This window comes from Bos mutus, chromosome 22 (assembly GCF_027580195.1).
Source record: "Bos mutus isolate GX-2022 chromosome 22, NWIPB_WYAK_1.1, whole genome shotgun sequence".
Classification (NCBI taxonomy): Eukaryota; Metazoa; Chordata; class Mammalia; order Artiodactyla; family Bovidae; genus Bos; species Bos mutus.
In genome coordinates, this window is record NC_091638.1 from 5,593,479 (window position 1) to 5,615,042 (window position 21,564).

At 45.3% G+C, this 21,564-nt stretch overlaps 1 protein-coding gene across 3 annotated transcripts in view; it reads right to left on the reverse strand.

Annotated features, from left to right (window-relative positions):
- The window catches only part of GADL1 (glutamate decarboxylase like 1), a 194,450-nt gene that overhangs the window by 138,011 nt on the left and 34,875 nt on the right, over positions 1–21,564 (reverse strand). For 2 of the 3 annotated variants that reach the window (XM_070359089.1, XM_070359088.1), the window contains exons 2-6: positions 16,780–16,952; positions 11,824–11,950; positions 9,005–9,095; positions 5,267–5,373; positions 4,466–4,581 (exon numbers count right to left, since the gene is read on the reverse strand). In XM_070359089.1, coding sequence (XP_070215190.1) covers positions 4,466–4,581; positions 5,267–5,373; positions 9,005–9,095; positions 11,824–11,950; positions 16,780–16,952 — 614 coding nt within the window. Of the gene's footprint in view, positions 1–4,465; positions 4,582–5,266; positions 5,374–9,004; positions 9,096–11,823; positions 11,951–16,779; positions 16,953–18,218; positions 18,256–21,564 lie in introns of those variants that run through there. The other variant, XM_070359091.1, reaches the window with a different exon arrangement.

A 21,564-nucleotide genomic window follows, 5' to 3' on the forward strand; every position in this document is an offset into this window, starting at 1 on the left:
ACTTAACTTGATATATTCCCTCAAATGTGGTAATTTTTTCCCTCTTTTGTCAAGAGAGTTTTATGGAGAGCTCTTTTTTTAACTCTATAAAAATACATGCCGAAGTAACACCATCAGGAGAAATGACATCATCCTAAAAAAATTAATTTCCAAATATCGAATAGGACACATTCGAAATGCCTGTAGGATGCATTCATTTCAGGTTGCTACAAAAACACATGCATAGTGAAGAGTAATAATGTACATGAAAACATAGTTAATTCTCTACTTGCTACATCAGTCCACCATAGCTTAGGTGACAGCTAAGGTGAATTATTTCTCACCAGAGCCTGGGGGCCTCTGGCACCAAACAGCTATTGATTTCATAATGATAAATAGCAGCCTACCCCCACTGACATCTGCCAGTAAGGAAAATCACACTGCTTTGCCCCGAAAAATAGCAACATATCCCCAATCAATGGATCTGCTGAATAAAAAACCTGTCCTCAGAATAAGAACAGCTTCTGGAGCTATTTTTGGGAATCTCTGGGCAAACTGGGAGTCCAATGGCAACCTCAAATGCATAAGGACAGATTTTTTTTTCAAAGCCTGAAAAACTGAAGTCTAAACATCTGAAAACATCAGAGGAGGAAAAGAACCTTGGAAGGGGGAAAAAAAGAAAAGAAAGGAAAGGGTGATGCTTCAGATATACCGAATAGTTTCAAGGGAAGGAAAAACCTAGAAGCCGGAGTTCAGAAGTAACAGCTGCATTTAGACACAAGAATGCCTGCTCCCTTCGAAGAGTAGTCAGTCCTTCTAAGATCCAGTCTCACCCTGGGTTTCACTGTCCCACAGAAGGTGCACGATTCTCAGCAGGCATTTATTTCTATAAAGACAAGACAGCCAGTGCCCACATGAAAGACAGAACTGCATGGAAATTTTCACTCCTGGTTCCAGAAAAGCTTTCCTCTGTGACCTTGATTTTCTCAGAGCACTGCAGTTTTCTGTGCTCATGGGCTGTGTTGTGGACACTAGGAGTCCTGTCCTAACATGCTGACTACTGCAGTGCTCGGATTAGCTTCAGGTGGTGGGGAGAGCAGGGTTGTGAATGTCATGCCTTAGGAAATGAAGAAAAGAAAGTATAGGGACTTCTCCAAGAGCACACAGCTGGCTCGATTCCTAAAGAGGCAGAGCCGGGATCCTGGAGACACCCTGGAAAGCACCTGCTCACCCCGTCAGTGCCTGCGATGGTCCTGAGCCTGGGGCAGCCTCACGAGAGAGCAGGGCCACAAAGCGGGTGGAGTGGGTGAGGCACCTCCAGTGCAAAATTTAAGAAGGTGTGACCTTGAGACGTGTACTCTAGTCCCCTCACTGCCTCACCCCAGCCTGGGCCCTGCTGGAGAGGAACCAGGACAGCTGGTTGCTGGCCTGGGAGTGAAAAGAGCTTCCTTCCTCCTCGCTTTTGAGTGGCAGACAATATTCACTACTTCATGCTGATTTCCCAAATGATTTGAACGACAAAACTAAGATTTCTCTAAATTTAAGGAATTCCCATGTGCTAAGTCGCTTCAGTCGTGTCCAACTCTTTGTGACCCCATGGACTGCAGCCCGCCAGGCTCCTCTGTCCATGGGATTCTCCAGGCAAGAATACTGGAGTGGGCTGCCATGCCCTTCTCCAAGGATCGAACCCACATCTCTTACGTCTCCTGCATTGGCAGGTGGGATCTTTAACACTAGCGTTCATATCTAACTGCTAATCAAGCTACAAATGTTTTTTACTTTAATTATTTTTCTCCAAAAGTTCCCTTTTCTTTGGCTCCCCTCTGGCAAGGCTCAGACGCTAATCTACCAGCACCTTGGTCTTGGAGGTCCCAGCCTCCAGATTTGTTGAGAAATACATGTCTGTTGTTTGGGCCACAGGTTCTATATTTTGCTAGAGCAGCCTGAGCAAACCAAGACACAGGTCGAGTTTGGTTTTCTGGCTTCATCTTCTGCTGGCATGTTAGCCAAAGCATATATTTTGCCTCTTTTCGCACACACATCTCCAACAGAGATTTTAAAAAATACTCAGCTCTTGGTTTCACAACTCCACAAAGTTTCCATTTCTTTTCACGCCCAATTTGCCAGCTACACCTGTGTTACTGGTCTTCCCCAGGCATCATCTTCATTCTAGTCTTCCACAGAATTTCTTCCCCACTTCCAGGGCAATTATTCCATAAAAGAACTCTGGTACATTTTATTTATTTATTCTTAACTAATTTATTTATTTTTGGCCATGCCACATGACATGCAGGATCTTAGTTCCCTGACCAGGGTCTGAATCCACTCCCCTTCAGTGGAAGCACAGAGTCTTAACCACCAGACAGCCAGGGATGTTCCTCTGGTACCTTTTAAACCAAATGAAGAATGAAAAAAGGCAAAAGTATCACTGTGCTGATAGCAGGGCCCTTATTTAATCAGCCTTTCTAGGTGGGGACATAGCAATTCAAATGCAGAAGGGACTCTGCATTTCTGATATGCTAGGGTTCCTCCACCTGAAATATCAAGGGTTGGAATCCAGGCAGGAAATTCTACTCCATCATCATCTCAAGAAACCAAGCATTTCCCCTAGAAGTCCACATTCCTAAATATTCTTTTGCTACAGAAAGAACATCTTGTGAGGAAGGGCCTGGGGAGGTAAGTTCAGAATCTCAGAGGAGATGACTCCTCCTAGCTGCCCCCAACTCAATGTCCACTCTGCATTTAGTGCTGAGCTGACCAATGGTCAGGCAGGACAGGGGAAACACATGGGGTGGTCAGGTTCCTGCACAGATTATACTTTTGTGATAATAAGATAACTTCTGCTCTTGGAAGAGAGTAATAGATACAGGAAAGTTCAGTTGGAATTAGCAGAAAACTGTCAGATTTTGCCCATCTCATGTGTTTGACAGGAGCCCTAGGAGTACTGCAGGAGCTACAGGAGGGGACGTGGGGAAAAAGCAGTGGTGGGATGGACAGAGGCCCCCACTGGAACTACAAACAGGAAAAATAAAAAGCATCCTTTCCAAGTAAGACAGCATTTGAGCTGCGCCCCATGTTGGTGTAGCTGGGTCGTTCTCTCCTCCTGAGCGCATGTGTGCTAAGGTGCTCAGTCGTGTCCGACTCTGCGACCCCACCGACTGTACCCGCCAGGCTCCTCTGCCCAAGGGATTCTCCAGGCAAGAATACTGGAGTGGGCTGCTGTTTCCTCCTCCAGGGGATCTTCCTGACCCAGGGATTGAACCTGTGTCTCCTATGTCTCCTACACTGGCAGGTGGGTTCTTTACCACCAGTGCCACCTGGAAAGCCCTCTCCTCCTCCTGTTAAGATATAACATTTCTGTCTAGTATGTGCCAGGTGCTACTCTATATGCTCTAACTCATTCGATCTCTGGTGATAACAGCTCACGTGGATGCTGGGTCGTTTTTATGGCTCCAGACTGTTCACCAACCCCTGCACCCAGTCCCTTCTCCGGGCAGCTTTGCAGAGAGTCTCCTTAAGAGGTGAAGCCTATTTCCCTACTTCTTGGATCTGGGTTCCTATATGCAACTCACTTTACCAAGAAAGTGAAGGGGAAACGACAAAGTGCCAGTTCTGAGCCCAGAACTCAAGAGGTCCAGTGTGTCTCTGCTGTTTTTCACCTGCACCGCTGCCATGACAATGCTGGGCCAGCCTGCGGGAGCATCCCTGTTGTCAGCCCAGCCCACCCACGCCCCGAGCAGCCATGGGCCAGGCAAGCCCAGCACTGCTCAGCTGTCCCCAAACCGGAGGGGCATGTCTGGCTAGAGCTGCATGCTTCTGGGTTGAGGAGCAATTTGTTACATCAGAGCTGACTGATACACTCATCTTTATAAATTAGGAAACTGAGTTACAGCAGGATTCATCAACTTACCCAGGTCACTCAGAGAGTAGGCAGTAGAGACAGGAACTGGCCCCAGGCAGCCTAGCCCCGGGCCTGCGCCCCCACCCACAGGCTGACCTCTCACTTCAGGGGGGTTGTGGTAACATCCCCTTGTATGTCTGTGTGACGTCACTGTTACTGAATAGCTCCCTTTCCTAGAAGGGCCCTCGTGTTAGCCACTCAACGCAATCAGTTTCACAAGGAAATGGGAGCAGAAGACAGAGCTGAGATCAGCAGCAATCACCTAAATTCTAATAAATAAGACACTCAAAGCAGAGATTCACAGAAAGAGGTGGCACTTTGAAATTAAGTCTTCTCTTTTCTCCAATAACGTTCCAGACTATAAATCTTGAATAAAAGGTGATATACAAAAGAGGGTGGCCAGGGCTTACAATATCAAATGCATCAGAATTTCTTTTGGAATTAAATACGATGCTGTACATAGGTGCATGACTTACACACTGACAAAAAGCACCCTTGGGAGCCCTCAAACCAACAAGCCCTCTTCCATGACATGTTCATTTTCAGAAAATCTGTATCTCATAACAAAAATAATTTTTTTTTTACCTCTGCAGATGTGAAAAGGATTAATCTTGGCAAGCCAGACAGCCCCTTTTCCTTAATATCAGGACAGTACTTGTATCTGGCTAAATTCATGGCATACATATTGGACACTGAACCACCTGTGAAAACAAAAATGGAAACATGGATAGCATGCTGTCATTGTCCCCAGAGCGCCAGCCACAGTGGGGGGCACGGATGGCTGTGGGCACGCCTGTCTAATGACAAATGACTGTCAAAGTCAAGGGAGCACCCCCCTCCCATTCCTTTTACACACGTCCTCATCTCTAGCTCCAGAAGTTTTGGTCTAGTCTCTCATTCTGGAATTTTTCTAAACTCAAAGCTTCCATCTATGGATGTAGGGCTGGTATCCATGTCTCCACAGTTAATAGTAATAATATTCTTTCTGTCTTTAATCAATAAAATGACAGCATGTGCTCCTCCCTGGTCCCCAAGAAAGACTGTAGGGGAAACAAAATACAATTCAGGAAACTTCTCAAGTAAAATGAATTGATAAGCTTGATAAACATATCATAGCCCTTCAAATTCCCACCAATAGATCAATTCATTTGTGTTGGATATAAATCCAAAATTTTAGACATCTCTCTTGTTGGCAGGTATGTCATTTCTGTAGCGTTTATACAAAATATCATACTCTGGAGAAAGGCACAAACTTGATCCTCCCCAAGTAGCATGATTCATACCTAACTTCATGTCATGTGGAAATCTGCAGGGAGTTGTTCCTCATATTAAGGCAGGAATAAAATTGCAGATGCTTTAATGGAGGCAATAACTAATTGTACTTACCTGGGTTAAATATTCCATCTCCTTCTTTCCAGCCAATAAATTCAATCATTTTCTTCAGAACCGCTTCTTCTACCAACAGAAACACTGGAGACACCTCATACGTATAACTAGACAGATATAAAAAACACTTCACTTGTATGGCTAGAGTCAAACCATCCCTATGGAGTCCCAAGAAATGCACATAGTTTTATTAAACCAAGTGGCTGCTGAAGTGTGGGTAGAGCCTTTGGAAATGAATCCTTCAGAAATGAAGAAATACCCAGAGACTGTGACAGTGCTGGTCATGGCTGGACAAATGCCGGGAGCTGGTGCGCTAGGGACATTAGCTACTTCGAAGTCTTAATTTACAGAAAACTTTTGCTTCCATTGGGAGAGATCAAAGCAGTGCATCTGTAGTCTTTGTATTAGCCATGAGTAGTGGCCATTTTGCTCTTTGGATGCTGTTTTGGAGATTGGTTAAAGAAAAACCATTGTCGTGGCAACCAGGTTTATTAGGCTACTACCATGAGCTACCCTAGCAGCCAGCTGTAGAGCCTGGGTTTCCTCCACCACACTCCGGTGTTGGTACAAACGGCAACAGCACTATGGACATCTCTTACAGTGTGGCAATTTGACTGTAAAGTGCTACCTGGATCCCTGCTGTGAAGGTTTGTGGCTGAGGGTTGGAATGCTGTCAGCAGGGAGCATTGCTAAGTTAACCCGTTTAGGCACGTCCTGTGGTCATCCACACCTGATGACAGGTCCATCTGGAGGACCAACTAGGCCTGGCCACGTGGTCCCGGCTCCAGAACACCCTGCAGGGCCAGGGTAGCTCCAGAGATCCATGGAGTCAGCTGGTGGGGTCTCAGAGCCTGCACGGTGGCTTGACTCCTAACTCTGCCCAGCTGTTTTCTTCCCCTCCAGCACCCACAGAGATCCTAAGGGTTTCCCTTAATAAACACCCTGCCCACTAAGCTCCATCTAGAGCAGCTGCCCAGGAAGTCCAGCCTGAGACAGTTACCAGGTCGTTTTGTAACACTTCTTTCTTTCTCCAGAAAGCTGGAGGATGACTACTGTGTATCATCTCCTTCTCCAACAATTCTGTGATTACACTAAATTGAATCTGAGTAAATGTGTACTCTAAATAAGTAAGCTAAAGTAAGCTAAACAGACACATTTAAATTTATAGTCACGGAATTTAATGCAATTATGCTAACATCTAGAAGAAAAAAAAAAACTTTGGTAAAGAAGGGAAAAAGAAGAACACCTACTGTGTATCACCTCCCTACGTGCCAAGCACTCTACAGACATTACATCATTTTTCAACAATTTAGGTTCTATTTTCAACCATGTTTAGGAAACTAACACATACTAAAAGTGTGAAAAATGGGGACATATGTAAAAAAAAACATATTACACATAAAAGGGAAATAATTATTTCCTTTATAGTATGAAAAAATTACTATTAAATTTGTCTTTGGAAACTACTGCTGCTGCTACTGCTAAGTCACTTCAGTCGTGTCCGACTCTGTGCGACCCCATAGATGGCAGCCCACCAGGCTCCCCAGTCCCTGGGATTCTCCAGGCAAGAACACCGGAGTGGGTTGCCACTTCCTTCTCCAATGCATGAAAGTGAAAAGTGAAAATGAAATCGCTCAGTCATGTCCGACTCTGAGCAACCCCATGGACTGCAGCCTACCAGGCTCCTCCATCCACGGGATTTTCCAGGCAAGAGTACTGGAGAGGGGTGCCATTGCCTTCTCTGCTTTGGAAACTAGCTCAACTATAAACCTGGAGGTGGAGGAGGGGGTGATACAGAATGTGCTCATGGCTTAGTGAGATTTTGAGGGGCCTGTTCAGCAATTTAATACTTCAAAAGCCTCTAAATATTTCAGTAAAAGAACCCAGATGAGGAGTTAGAAAAATCCCAGGACTTACAAGGAAAGGGTCACGAATTGTGTAATTTTACTATCTTTCCTACCACTTATCTCTTCTACCCATTGTAACCTGGTATCTGTCTTGAATATTCTACAAAAAATCATCTGACGGAAGTCACCCATGACACCCAGGTTGTTAATCCAGGGGATATTTGTCAGTCTTTGTCTTAAACACTCAACAACACGGGACTCTGGACACACGCTCCTCCATGGCCCCCAGACTTCCCTGGACTTTCTCCTCCTTCTCCCTCCACTGCAGGTGGGCCTGCGCCTCCCGACCAGGGAATGTCAGATGCCCTCAAGGCCAGGCTGAGCCCTCTGCTCGCCTCCCTCCATGTTCTGTCCTGCAGGCGCTGCTTCTCCCACTCCTGGTTTAATATTATTGAACATGTCTCCATCCTGCTCATTAAAATCACTTATTGGACTATGTATCAGTGCCTGGGACACACTGAGAGAAATTCAGATTTACTTGGTCTCTGTTGGGATTTTTATTGGTTGGGTGGGGGGGTGGTATTTTCCTTTAATATTTTTTTTAAAGCTCCCAGGTTGAGTCAAAGAGCAGAAGGAGTTGGGAAGCCTGACTTAAGGAATCTCATCCATGACCAATAACACCTAAATTTATAATTTCATAAAAATACCAGGATTCCAGGCCCATGTATATCTCAACTCTTCAAGAGCATAGCCTTAGATATTTTGAAATTACTGCAAACACAAATGCTCACAATTGAAAACTGAATTACTAGAAAGAAAGAAAGAAAACTGAATTACTGCTCTTACTTTTTCCACTGTATACTTGAAAATTGTCATCTCAATGACGGACACGACCATCAGCCCAACTATTAAAGCCAGAAACCTAGGCATCAGCTTATAAACTTCCCTCCTGTTCCCATTTCCAAGATCCAGTATATTATCCAGGCTTTTCTGTTTTATCTTCCAAACACATTTTTTTCTATTCCTACCACTTCTCTCTAAATCCAAGCAACTATCATCTCTCACCTGACTAAGGCAATGCCATCCTAACAGGTCCCTTCTAATCCACTTTCTATATTTCCAGTGATCTTCTCAATAAGCAAATGTCACTTAGTGATTTGGAAATCTTCACGGGCTTTTCATTGCACTTAGAATGACTCATGAACCTGGCCCACTGGGTCCCCATGTCTGGCTCCAATCTCATCCCGACACCCCTCACAGTTTTCTCAGCTTCCCCACCCCGCCTGTCAGTTTGTAGCGTGTGTCAGGCTGTCTCCTGCCACAAGGCTTTTGTACGTGCTGTTTCCTCCTCTTTTCACCCAGCTAACTTCCACTCATTCTCCACCTCTTAGCTGTCACCTGCTTAGAGAAGACTTCCCTGAGTGCACAACTAGGAAAAATTGTCCCATATATATTTATAGTATCATGTACCTCTCCTTCATTTGAAAATATGAGATTAATCTGTGCAGATCATTTGGATCAATTTGCATGCAACATCTTTATATCTAGACTATTTGCTTCCTGAAGGCAAAGCTAACATCTGCTTTTACACAAAGACTCTCTCCAGCACCTTAGCCCAGATATGGCTTTTCATGCAGGAATAAATGAAAAGTTGCTTAATCGATTTTCTCATCTGTTAAGTGGAGAGAATTCCTGCCTTAACCATCTCACAGTAGCACTATCAGATCAAACTGCTCTTTAAACACTGCTAAGTGTCATAAGATGCTTCCATTATTTATGATGACACTGTACAAATGAAACAATTAAAAAGAAGTTCATGAAATAAAACTTCATCTACTTAACAAAATCTCTAATCCATATTCAGTGTAAAATTCCAGTAAAATGTACTTACACACTTGGGTTTAATGCTTCTGTCATAAATCTGGCCACCAAAGAGTAATAATCAAGTCCAGCATATAACTGGTTGAAAAATCTTGGATGGTCTGTAAATTGAAGCAGAATATTAATCCACACAGCAATAAAAAAGCAAGAAAACTATTGATACAGCAGTAACAAAAGTGAATCCTTCAGACAATAAAAGCAGTTGGATACAGAGGGCGTACAGTACACGACTCCAGTTACATGATGCTCAATCTGGGCAAAGCTGACTGATGCTGACAGAGGTGAGAATTCTGGGTACCTCTGGCATGGAGACATTGATTAGCACCAGGCTTAAGGAGCCTCTGGAGTCCCAGAAATGGTCTATACCTTGATATGAGTGATGGTCACTTACATGCAGATATGTACAAATTCACTAAGTTGAGCACCTGAGATTTGTCCACTTTAGGGAATGCACATCATATCTCAATTAAAAAAAATTTAAATCTTAGTCATGTACAAGGGAACCAAATGTTGAAGATCCATCTCATAAACCTTTCTACTGAACAACGTTTCTAAGCAAAACTTGAGCACTTTTTTGAGAACTTTGGTTTACTTATTTCATTTTCTTTTAATAATTTTTATTTGTTTGTTTATTTTTTGGCTGCAGTGGGTCTGTTGCTGCACATAGGCTTTCTCTAGTTGTGGCCAGGGGGGTGGTCCTCTCTAGTTGGTGCACAGGCTTCCCTCTGCAGGGGCGTCCTTTGTGAAACACAGGCTCAGGTGTACAGGCTCTGCAGCTGTAACACATGGGCTTAGTTGCTTCACAGCATGTGGGATCTTCCCAAACCAAGGATTGAACTTGTATCCCCTGCATTGGCAGGCAGATTCCTATCTGCTGTATCACCAGGGAAGTCCTACCTGTTTCCTTTTAAATACAACCCAGACCCAAACCGGAACCCTGAGAAAGGGATTATTTGAGCAATCTGTCCACATATCAAAAAGCCTGTGGCTACATTTACCTTCTGAAATTATCCATGTCAATTTCCCTAATTTGAACACATTTCACTTACTGACAGGGTTCACTTCAGGCTCTTGGCAGTGAGTGGCCTTTTAATTTTTCAGATTGGACCGTTTTTTATAGTGCAGCTGGCATCCTGTCTATGGAGTAAGATGTGAGTCATCGTGCAGCTTACATAAACTTTCTGATTCAACGGGCTTCAAAGGCACTTGCCTTTAAGACTTGAAAAACTTTAGTTCCAACTTTCTATTTTTTCCCTCCTATAAAAGGTCTCATAAAGGTTCTTGGCTTTACACAGTGTGAATATTCACACCAGACTCCAGGCTAAGAGCTGGCTTGACATTCTCAATCATAAGAAGCCCAGCATGATGAAGAATAAAGAGGCAGGGGGCCTATTTAGAAATGTGGGTATTTGGGAACCATGTTAGTGACCTCTCACAGCAACTCAAAGCATTTGGTGTTTTTTTTTTTCTCTCTCTTTAAACTAGTTCCGTGAAAAACAAGAGGCTCAAAAGAAAATGTCTTTTCGTATAAAACATGGCAAACTTCCTCTAATCTGGCAAAGGAAACCCGACATTGCTACAAGTAATTTTAATAAGTTTTTTTTTAGTTCTGTGTTAATTTATGATTGATTTCCATGGTAACATTATGGAAAATATCCAGTAAACTGAAAAATCTACTGCACTAAATGTCATTCTGTGCTTCTGACATGCACTATAATAATGAGATATGTATCTCTGCTTTTGAAATGCTAACTGGGTTTTTGATACATTCACCAGACTTTCCTAAGGGAATATAAACCAATTATTTTTAGCCAGGATTTTATTATGTTCTTTCCACTAAATTTAGTTCAGTGTCAGAACTCACAAAGCATAATGCCTGTATGGTCTTAAGTACTAGATTACCTTTACATCACACTGAGAAATGCATATTCTGGAAAGTTTTTCCCCTACTTCTGAAACTTATTCACTGGGTGTATAGAATATTAGCAGTCAGTCAGAGTAGGACTTAAGCACAAAACAAATATCATGTTGCTGCATTTACAAAAGATCACAGTGGTTAAGCATTATTGTACCTTCTGAAAGGTTTTTATCTCTTGAGCCTGGTAGATGGGATAAAATAACTTGGTTCTTGCCAACTCTAAGAATACTCTTCAAATAAATCTATCCCTGTTTATAGGAAGGCAGTCTCTGGAACATGTTGAGGGGCGATATTCTGGGAGGTCAAGATTTAAAATCCTCACCAATTCTATAATCAAACTACCATTTGTCAGGTGGCACCAACATAAGAAATGATAAGTAGCAGTCATAATTTCTGGTCTTGGTTATAAATGGAGGATGGGGATTGCCGAGGAGCAGACAGTATTTATATAAGACTGCTTAACACCATCAGTTTTTCTATCAACCTATCTTTGGCCCTGACAACACATCTGTACTAGGGATTAGAGGAACCACTGTCAAAACCTCAGAAGCACTATTTTTCATCCAGGTTTCTCACCCATAAAGAATCTGACAGCCAGCTTTATTATGAGGTCTGTGTGTGCTAAGTCGCTTCTACTATGTCAGATTCTTTGCGGCCCCATGGACTGTAACCCGCCAGGCTCCTCTGTCCATGGGATTCTCCAGGCAAGAGTACTGGAGTGGGTTGCCATGCCCTCCTCCAGGGGGTCTTCCCAACCCCATGAGGGATCGAGCCCGCATCTCTCATGTCTCCTGCACTGCAGGTAGATTCTTTACTGCTGAGCCACCGGTCACGCCCCGACTATGGGATAAGCACATGCTAAAGAAAACGTAAGAACTGTCTGCGGCACAGATGAAGCGGGGAGCTCTTACTGGTCTTGACGCTGTAGCGTATGACGTCCTGGCAGCGCTGCAGCAGCCGGTGGTGCGGCTCTCCCGCGTCCCTCAGCTCCAAGTCGAGAAGCCGCTTCAGCTCTTCAGGGGGCCGCCACTCACAGACCTGGGGATTCGGCCACAGCACGGTTACGGGGGCACTCACTGGAGCCAGGTGTGGAGAGGATGTAGGAAACACGGGCCCCACCCTCGTGAAGCTTCCCGACCAGTGCAAGAGAGAGAGATGCAAGCGGGCAAGCACCGGTCCCTGGGGCCAGAGCTCTGACATCTGGTAAAGCGGATGCTGTTGCAACAAAGCAGGGGACTCTGTCTTCAGGTTTGGAAGAAGTCCTGAAAGCACTGACATCCAAGTGGGACAAAATAAGACTGCGAAAGGTTGAGGGCAGAAGGAGAAGAGGGCGACAAAGACGAGATGGTTGGATGGCATCACTGAGTGAATGGACATGAACTTGGGCAGACTCCAGAAGCTAGTGAGGGACAGGGAGGCCTGGCGTGCCGCAGCCCATGGAGTCACAAAGAGTCAGACGTGGTCTGCTGACTGAACAACAACTAAAGAACCAAGCAAAGAGTATAAGGGATGGGGGTCATGCAAGGGGCCTTCTAGGAGGAAGAACAGGACAAGCAGGGGCTGAGATACAAGGGCACCCATGGCCCATCTGAAGAGAGAAGTCTGCTGGGTGTGGCTTGAACTCAGAGCTTGGGGGAGGTAGGGAAAAGTGGAGCTGGAATCTTGGAACAGCTCCCCCACTTGTCTCTGTCCCTGGCCCCCGGCCCCACAGCATCTGCTCTCAGCCCCGCAGTCAGCATCCAGAGTGCGCCTCTTCCATCTTAGCCACAGGCAGCCCTCTGCTCAAATACGTCTGATGGCTCCTCATTTCCTTCAGAGTAAAAGCCCAAGTCCTTACAATGACCTGCACTGATCCTGTACATCTGTTTCCCCGGTGGCACTGACGCGCCCCCACCCCACACCCTGGCCTCCTTTCCGCTCCGTATGCATACCAGATGCATTCCCACGTTAGGGTCTTCGCCCTCGGCCTGGAATGCAACCTCCACCCAAACCTCCTCATAGCTAACTTCCTCACTTCATTCAAAACTCTTCTCAGATGTCCCTCTGTCAAGTCAGCAATCCCCACTCTTCATTTAAAATCACAAGCTGTGTGTTACTCTACCTCCTGAAGTAACCCCCCCCCAGCTGTTTCTTCTCTTCCTTTTTCCATGCCCCTGTCACCTCCCCATGTAATTCATTTGCGACACACAATCACCATGAGAGCAGAGGTGTTGGTCAATTTTCTAACCACTCCCAAGGAACTAACAGAGCCTGCCATACAAAAGGTTATCAACAGCATGTTGAATGAATGAATGAAGAGATAAAACAAGGCTCAGATGGTGACGGGCTTCATGTCACATATTACAGAGTTTGAATGTGGCTCTAAAAAACAGATATGCTTTGGACAAGGGAATTACATGTGATAATATTAGTTTTAGACAATGGCTTTGATTGCAATATGGAGATTCCAAGTAAAATTGGAAATGAGAAGTTACTCTAATAGAGCAGGCAAGAGAGGATAGTGGTCTGGATGAGGCTGGTTGCCTCAGGAAGGAAGCATATCTGGAGATATTGAAGACGCGCCATCAATAGAACCTGGAAAGCAATAACACAGGAAGGATGAGGGCAAGGAATAGCCAAAGGCCATCTTGAGCTTTCCAGCCAGCACGTGGTTTCATGGTGGGTGGGGTTGGATGGTGAGTTTGGGGCATATTTAGTCCAAGGCACCTACAGGACATCCAAAGGGGTGTAACAGTTGGTCTGAAGCTCTTGTGAAAGATCAGAAACAGAGTTGCAGGCATCTGTTATAATGTGACCCAAGTGACACAGCTCAGAGGAAACCTGTAGAAAGAGTAGAAGGTGTAGGTCTCACCTGGGCAGCGCCAGCACATAAGCAAAGGGTGAAGGGAATGAGCTCACTTGTGAGGTGAGGACACGCCAGAGAGGCAGGGAGCAACCCGGAAGAGTTCAGAGCTACTACACAAAGGAAGAGGGATGCTCGGGGGAGGAGACGGTCACCACCGTCAGGTCCTGCAGAGACGCCAAAGTAGACAGAGACTGGGAAGCACTCCTGGGATGGATCAACAAGGAGGTGTGCTTGGCAAGAGCGTCTGACTGAGGGAGGTGGGAGTGGAGGCCAGATTGCATGAGGCAAGGACGTAGGAGGTGAGGACGTGGAGGGAGGGGGCAGTGTTGAAGATCCTTAAAAAGTTTCCCTGTGGAAGGGAGGAGACAGACAGGGGACTCTCCAAGGGGTGGAGGCCAGGATCGGGGAGGCTGGGGAAAGCAGGGTGAAATATCAAATCATGCGAGAGGTACGAAATTAAACTCTGAGCTTAGAAGCATGAACCATGGCAGGCAGAAGTCAACCAAACGGGGTGTGACCGTGCAAAGGAAGGACTATGAATTCATGTAATGTTGATGAAAAAACTTCAAGGACAGCAACACCCCACAAACACAAATCAGTGGTTGCCAGGGGCCAGAGGTGACGGCAGAGGCTGACACGGAGGCGCACAGGGGCATGTGGGGTGGCAGAACTGTTCGTGTTTAATTCTGTTGCTGGTTACGCGATTTGTCAAAACTCATAGAAGTGCACACCAAAGGCAGTACATTTGACTAAAAGTAAGTTACAGTTCAATTGAAAAAAAAGTGGCTGAGGAAAAGTGTCTACAAAAGAGGGGGCCAGAGGTAATCATGTCACGAAGTATGGCTGTGCTGTGCGTGTGCTAAGTCGCTTCAGTCGTGTCTGACTCTTTGCGACCCTATGGATGTAGCCCGCCAGGCTCCTCTGTCTTTGGGATTCTCCAGGCAAGAATACTGGAGAGGGTAGCCATGCCCTCCTCCAGGGGCTCTTCCTGACTCAGGAACTGAACTTGAGTCTCTTATATCTCCTGCATTGGCAGGCAGGCTCTTTACCACTATCACCACGGAAGCCCATCATTAAGTATGGGGACCCATCCTATCCTCAGGCCACCTTTGAAAGGGGATGTGTTGAATCTCTGACCAAGTAGGCTAAGTCAGCAGCATAAAAACTTCACCTCCCTCTCCCAACTCCAACATAACAATCCAGCTTCACATGGATGCATGTCCCTGCATGACTGCTGCTGCCGCCAAGTCGCTTCAGTCGTGTTCGACTCTTTGCGACCCCATGGACTGCAGCCCACCAGGCTCCCCTGTCCCTGGGATTCTCCAGGCAAGAACACGGAGTGGGTTGCCATTTCCTTTTCCACCCTGCATGACTACCATATTGCAATGGGCTTGGGGCCACTGAGTTGATAACTTAGGATTTTAAGCCCACCCTTCTCATCCTATCTCCCATCACTGTCCTGTATGAGCCCTTCTTTCCACATGAAGGGCCCCTTGGTGTAATAAATACCTTGCCCTATTATAACTCTCTTCCCCTCATTCACCTTCCACTTTCAGCAACACACCTGAGCCCACTTCTCTCTACCCATCAAAATCTTACTCCAGGAACTTCCCTGGCAGCCCAGTGGCTAAGACTCCATGCTCCCAACGTAGGGACTTGGGCTCAATCCCTGGTTGGGGAACTAGATCCCTCATGCTGCAGATAAGACCAGACACAGCCAAATAAAAAACAACAACAAACACCTATTTCATTCTCAGATTCTGCATCAAAGTCCAAGGTGTCCCCTTCTCAGTGAGATCTACCCAAAATCTGCCCAAACCACACAGCATTTATCACCTTCTTATTGGGACCCCCTGTTTTTTATTCTGATTCTGTTCAAAGCTGAGCCTTTATCTTACTTTGCTTTATATCCCCCAGGGCTGAATATAATGTTTTATCCTTAGCTAGACTCAGTTAATATTTAATGACTGAATAAAGGCCAATATAAAAAATTTCCAGGGGAGTACTGTACTCCATCCAAAGTAAAGCAGGTCCAAACATTCCCCGGGTACAGCTAAGATGGGAGAAAACTCAATTATAAGCACAAAATTAGGAAATACCTTCAGTGATTTGAAATATGAAAGGTGATCAGTGTGATAGCTATTAATTGTGAGATTCTGAGAAACACAGGGAGAAGCCATGAAAAGCACAGACTCTGCAACCAGCCTGGATTCTGGCGCCGGCCCCAAGATCCACTGGCATGTTCTTTGGGGCAACATCCTTGGCATCTGGTGCCACACTTTGCCCCTTGTCTCTAAAATGGAGTTGATCGATAGTACTGGCATCTTAGGTGTCTTTACAGATTCAGTACACAAATACATGGGTTACATACACAAACACTTACGGAGTAGTTCTGACAATATCAATTGGCACAAAGTAATTACTATTAAGAACAGATGTCATCAGTGGTGATTCCAATATCAATTTTCGTCTGAATTTGAAAGCTAGAACTGGTCACTGGTACCAGTCAGAAAAGTCAGACTTAGCAACCCAAGATTTCCAGTCTAAGCTCAGACAAACTGCTAGCAAAGTCCCTCAGATAAATTTAAACACTTTTTACAGTTTTTCTACCTTCTGCTTGATTTCACTAGCAACATAAGGAATATGCGCCAGACAATGGAAAGCAGGGTGTGTGCTGGAGACTAGAGAAATCAGATCATCGGTTGATTAATAATTTGTGTCGTCATCTGGGGCAGAAAGGTTCATCCTGTGCTTCACAACCTTACCTGGTTAAACTCTGGGTCTTGGCCAGTCTCCCCACACTTGCTGGCTGCTTTCCAGGAAAGCAGAAACTGGATGGGGGTCTGGAAGCTGAGGTGGGGTGGGAGAGTGGGTACCAACTTTGGTATCTGGGCATCCCCTTGAAACAAAAGTACACAGGAAATGAAAGCATGATTCCTCTTCCCCTTACATCTAGCCATCCAGGGGTGGAGAAAACCTAGCAGTCCCATCCTCACGGTTTCTCACAGGCTTTCACGTTTACCTTCTCATTGATGTCTGTAGCCTTCAAAACCACCTCTTTCATTATTAGTCTACAGGCATCTTCCACAAATTTTTCTCCTGCTTTTACATCTGTTGCGGGGCCGTTCAGTATGACTCCATCCACGAGAACCACGTTCTTCCTGCTTGGAACCATCTCTTGTGGACTGATAGCTCCTGGAAGCACACAATCAAACCATGTGTTAGAGAGAATCTTATTCCAGCACAAAGCAAAGCATGGAGGAAACGGCTTGCGATCCCACCTTCAGAGGGCGTCCCTTCATTTGATACGTCTGAGGCACTGAAGCTAACAGCTTCTTAATGGTGCCCAGTGATACGACAGAGTTAAAGAAAGCAAGCTCCATTTTCCATTCCTGCAGCATCTTTTGTTTAGCACCAGGGAGCATGCAGGAGTTCAAGCAATGTAAATTCAACCCATTTTATTCACTCGTACAAACATCTTTCAGACATGTGCAAAAATGATCTTTGTAAACACAAGCCCATGTCTGTTTCATGAACACACATGCTCCCTTGTAATTTAAGGACGACTGTATATTTCCTTTCATAAGTCACTCCCAGAGAAGAAGAAGAAATGTCAGTGTGTCTCTTCTTTTGATTTTACGTTTTAAGCCTGTGATTAAATGCTCCCTTGCTGTGTCTCTGAAAGCCCCCCGTTAAATATACTTGGCCATTTCCTACTGGGAGGAGGAGAAAGCAGAGCAGCAGGAAGGTTCCTGTAAGCAGTATCTCACACTTTGAAACTTCTCAAACTTGCAATTTAGGCAGGAGGATGGAACAGAACACTTTCAGGACTGGACAGCTGCGGGCCCGTGACTAAAGGTTAAAAGTCAATGTGGAAATCTATATCTGAGACTAAAGGTTACTGCCTACCCAAAATAGCTCCCCTCCAAATTAATGCTGGCAACTTAATCCAGATATTCAACCAATATTCTGCCTCAAGCTCTGATTCAATCGTATGCTCTCTTTCTAATTAGTATCTCTTTCCTCCTTATTATATTCAATAACTTGCAAAAAGTTACACAAACAATTTTTAAATATTTTTCAGTGCCTCGCCAAGCATAGCATCTCCCTTAAACACACTGATGGGTCTGTGTGTATTTCAGATATTTTTATACCTACCGAGGGTTCTAACAGAATTTACATTTATTATGCCCTTTAATTCTATGACTGGCAAACTCTAATGGTGTCCATAGGCAGATACAAACGTCGCGGGAAGATTCTCCAGTTCGAGAATGATAGAATCTGTAGCAAACGATTGATCTTTTATCCTCAGACTGAGGGGTAAACCATTCAGAGCTCTCACAATGAATCTCAGCTTCATCCTTAGCTTTAACTTGTCTTCCACTTGGAAAGATGTATCTAATATAGTTTAGGGCCAAATGGTGAAGGCCTAGAATTGAGCTGTTGGATGGAAGTGCTTACCACTCAAGGCACTTTCCTCCCCGCCAAATTTTAGGTCCTAAAAATAAATTGGAAAAGAGGGCAATTATTCAGGGAACCCTGGTTATGTCAGTAGGCAGTGCTATTATTAAGCACACAGAAAAGGTCTGATTTTTTTCTAACCTCGTTAGTGGGACTTCAGGTTTCTATTGCCCAGGGAATAGCAGCCACTCTGTAGGCCTCTAAGAGTCTCTCTCTTTCTCTCCCTCTCTGTTTCTCTCACACATACACACAATGTCAAACACCCGGTTGCGACCAAAATAGCAGAGAAATTGAAATTAAAATTGTCTCTTGCTCCACAGCCATCAATTGTAGAAATCTATAATTTCTATATTGATTTTGAACAATTCTATAGGAGAAAAATCCTACTTAAAAAACTATAAAGGTTTGGGTATAGATTATGCATCTTTTCTTGATGTTTTAATTCTACAACAAGATGTGATCATGTGCCTCTCCTCCCCGACCCCGCCACATTGTCACACTGGCCCAGACTGGAAAAGACCCTCTGGAGACTGAACAGTCAGTCAAGCTGTGTTCTTCTGGAGAGGCACGTCAGGACTCTATCTGCTAGAGTTGACAGCAGTAAATACTCAAGCCTTCTATGAGAAGAAAGCTCCAGGAAGAATATACCCAGAATCTGTCTGCTCTTCAGTGCTCCCTCCCTTATCACCATCAAACACTTGGCCTCACTTTCCAATGAACCCTCCAGCTGCCACCCTGCCCCATGTACTGTGAAGACAATTCTAAGGAAGGCAGCTCCCATGTTTCTTCAAAAAGCTAAGTCAGCTCACATCATGACTCCTGTTCAAACCATTCAATGACTCTTTATCAAGTTAAAAGTCAAAGTCCTGAAAATGACGTCTAAGGCTTTAAATGAGCTCCTTCCCCCATTATCTCTTGGCCATCAAACCACTTCTCTAATCCTGCCCTCCAGAATTAGTGCCCTCCTGCCCACTCACTGTGGCGCCTCACTCGTCCTCGACTCTTTCCTTCAACACCAGTTTCTCAGCGAGGTGTCCGCACTGACCTCATTTCACACTGCACCCACTCCTCTCTCCCACGCTTTTCTCTGCTTTATTTGACTCCAGAGTGGTAACCACCCTGTGACATATTATATGTATAATATTTATTTACTTACTTGTTTAAATACTGTCTTTGCAACAGAGATTATGCTGTATGGGAAGGATCCAGTTCCTGTCAGCTGATGTCTGTTTCAGGGCACCCAAAAGTGCCTGTCAGATTGGAAGAGTTCCATAAACATTTTTTGGTTACTAGATAAAAGAAGTCCGGGACCCTGGCTCCTTCAACCAGCCAGAGAGCATGTCCCCTCCTCTGAGAGGCCACTGCAGGTTGGCAGCTCTAACCAAGCAGGAGACGCCTTTGGTAGGAATAGGGCAGACACAGAACTCAATTCATGGACTAGAAAGGACCAGAAGGGGCTGAAAGAGGGACCCGGGGAACAGGGTCGATGAGGCAAAACTGAGTGTGCAGTCTGGGTCGTCAAGGGGAACCACGGGTGAGAGGCTTCCACTCTCCTCACCATGTGTTCTTTTCACCAAGGCCACTTTCTTTCCTTTCTCCCTCCTTTTCTGCTTTGTAGGCTTCTGATGTCTGAAGGTCAGTCCATCACAAGTCTCACTCCAGGAACCACACTGCCAAATGTGGAAACCAGTCAATCCCCAAACATTCAGACTTCTTTATGTCCACCGATTCCTCAACTCCATACTTTCCAAACTCCTGTCTATATAATTAGCTCAACTTCTGGTTTGTTTGAAAAGATGCACCCTTCTTCCTTGCTGAACAAATCATAAAGTGAAAGTATTAGTCACTCAGTCGTGTCCAGCTCTTTACGACCCCATGGACTGTAGCCGACCAGGCTCCTCTGTCCACGGAGTTCTCCTGGCAAGAATACTGGAATGGGTAGCCATTCCCTTCTCCAGGGGATCTTCCCAACCCAGGGGTCAAACTTGGGTCTCCTGCATTGCAGGCAGATTCTGTACCATCTGAGCCACCAGGGAAGCCCAAATGATAAATTCAGCTTCAAATACTATTTCAGAGTTTCATAGGATTAAATGAATTAATGCAGATGAAGACCTAAGACCTAAAGCAAAGCCTGGCAAAGAGTGGGCTCTCAGTAAACATTAGAAATATTAGCTAACTCAGTAAGTGTTAGGTAACAGCAGTAGGCAATTAAAACTATTTATTAACTACATAAACAGGAGTAATTACATGTGACAGTAAGCTATGACAAGGGAAAGGGAGATCTCAGAGTGATCAGATGCCAGGGTTCAGTTCAGTTCAGTCGCTCAGTCATGTCCGACTCTTTGCAACCCCATGAATCGCGGCACGCCAGGCCTCCCTGTCCATCACCAACTCCTGGAGCTCACTCAAACTCATGTCCATCAAGTCAGTGATGCCATCCAGCCATCTCATCCTCTGTCGTCCCCTTCTCCTCCTGCCCCCAATCCCTCCCAGCATCAGAGTCTTTTCCAATGAGTCAACTCTTCGCATCAGGTGGCCAAAGTGTTGGAGTTTCAGCTTTAGCATCATTCCTTCCAAAGAACACCCAGGGTTGATCTCTTTCAGAATGGACTGGTTGGATCTCCTTGCAGTCCAAGGGACGCCAGGGTAGTGAACTCTAAAGCAGCTGGTGAGTTATCTCCTGGAACAGTCAGAGGAAGGAGCCTCAGTGGGAGGGGGTTGCCCGTGAAGACAGCTGGACTTCCAGCCATGGTCAAGCAGCTGTGTCCCCCCCAAGTCAAGCAGCTGTGCGGCAGCTGTCCAGACTTCCTGCCTTGTCACTTTCCACTTTGCAGGAAAGTGGCTATTTGTGTAGAGGTTTTATTTCTTGTACCAGAGTAGAAACAATGACAGAAGGGATCCATGTCTCAATTTTCTGGACGTCCCAGGAAACAGTTCAGTTGTTGGTGTTCACAAGCACTCAACAACTCCCTGAGCTGTTGGCTGGCTGCATCATTATCTTAGAGGTCATCTTATTTAACCCTTTCACACAGACCCCAAACCCCTTCCCCAAGCCTGTGGCTGAGACAACAGGAGAGCTGAGTTTGAGCCTCTCAGGTTCTCTGATCCTGGAATGATACATTCTCTCTGTGCTTCACTTTCCCTCATCAATAAAATAGGAGACAATCCAGGAAAAGTGCTGGGCCGGCTGCACTCTCACCTGCTGCTACTGCTGCTAAGTCGCTTGAGTCATGTCCGACTCTGTGCGACCCCACAGACGGCAGCCCATCAGGCTCCCCCGTCCCTGGGATTCTCCAGGCAAGAACACTGGAATGGGTTGCCATTTCCTTCTCCAACATATGAATGT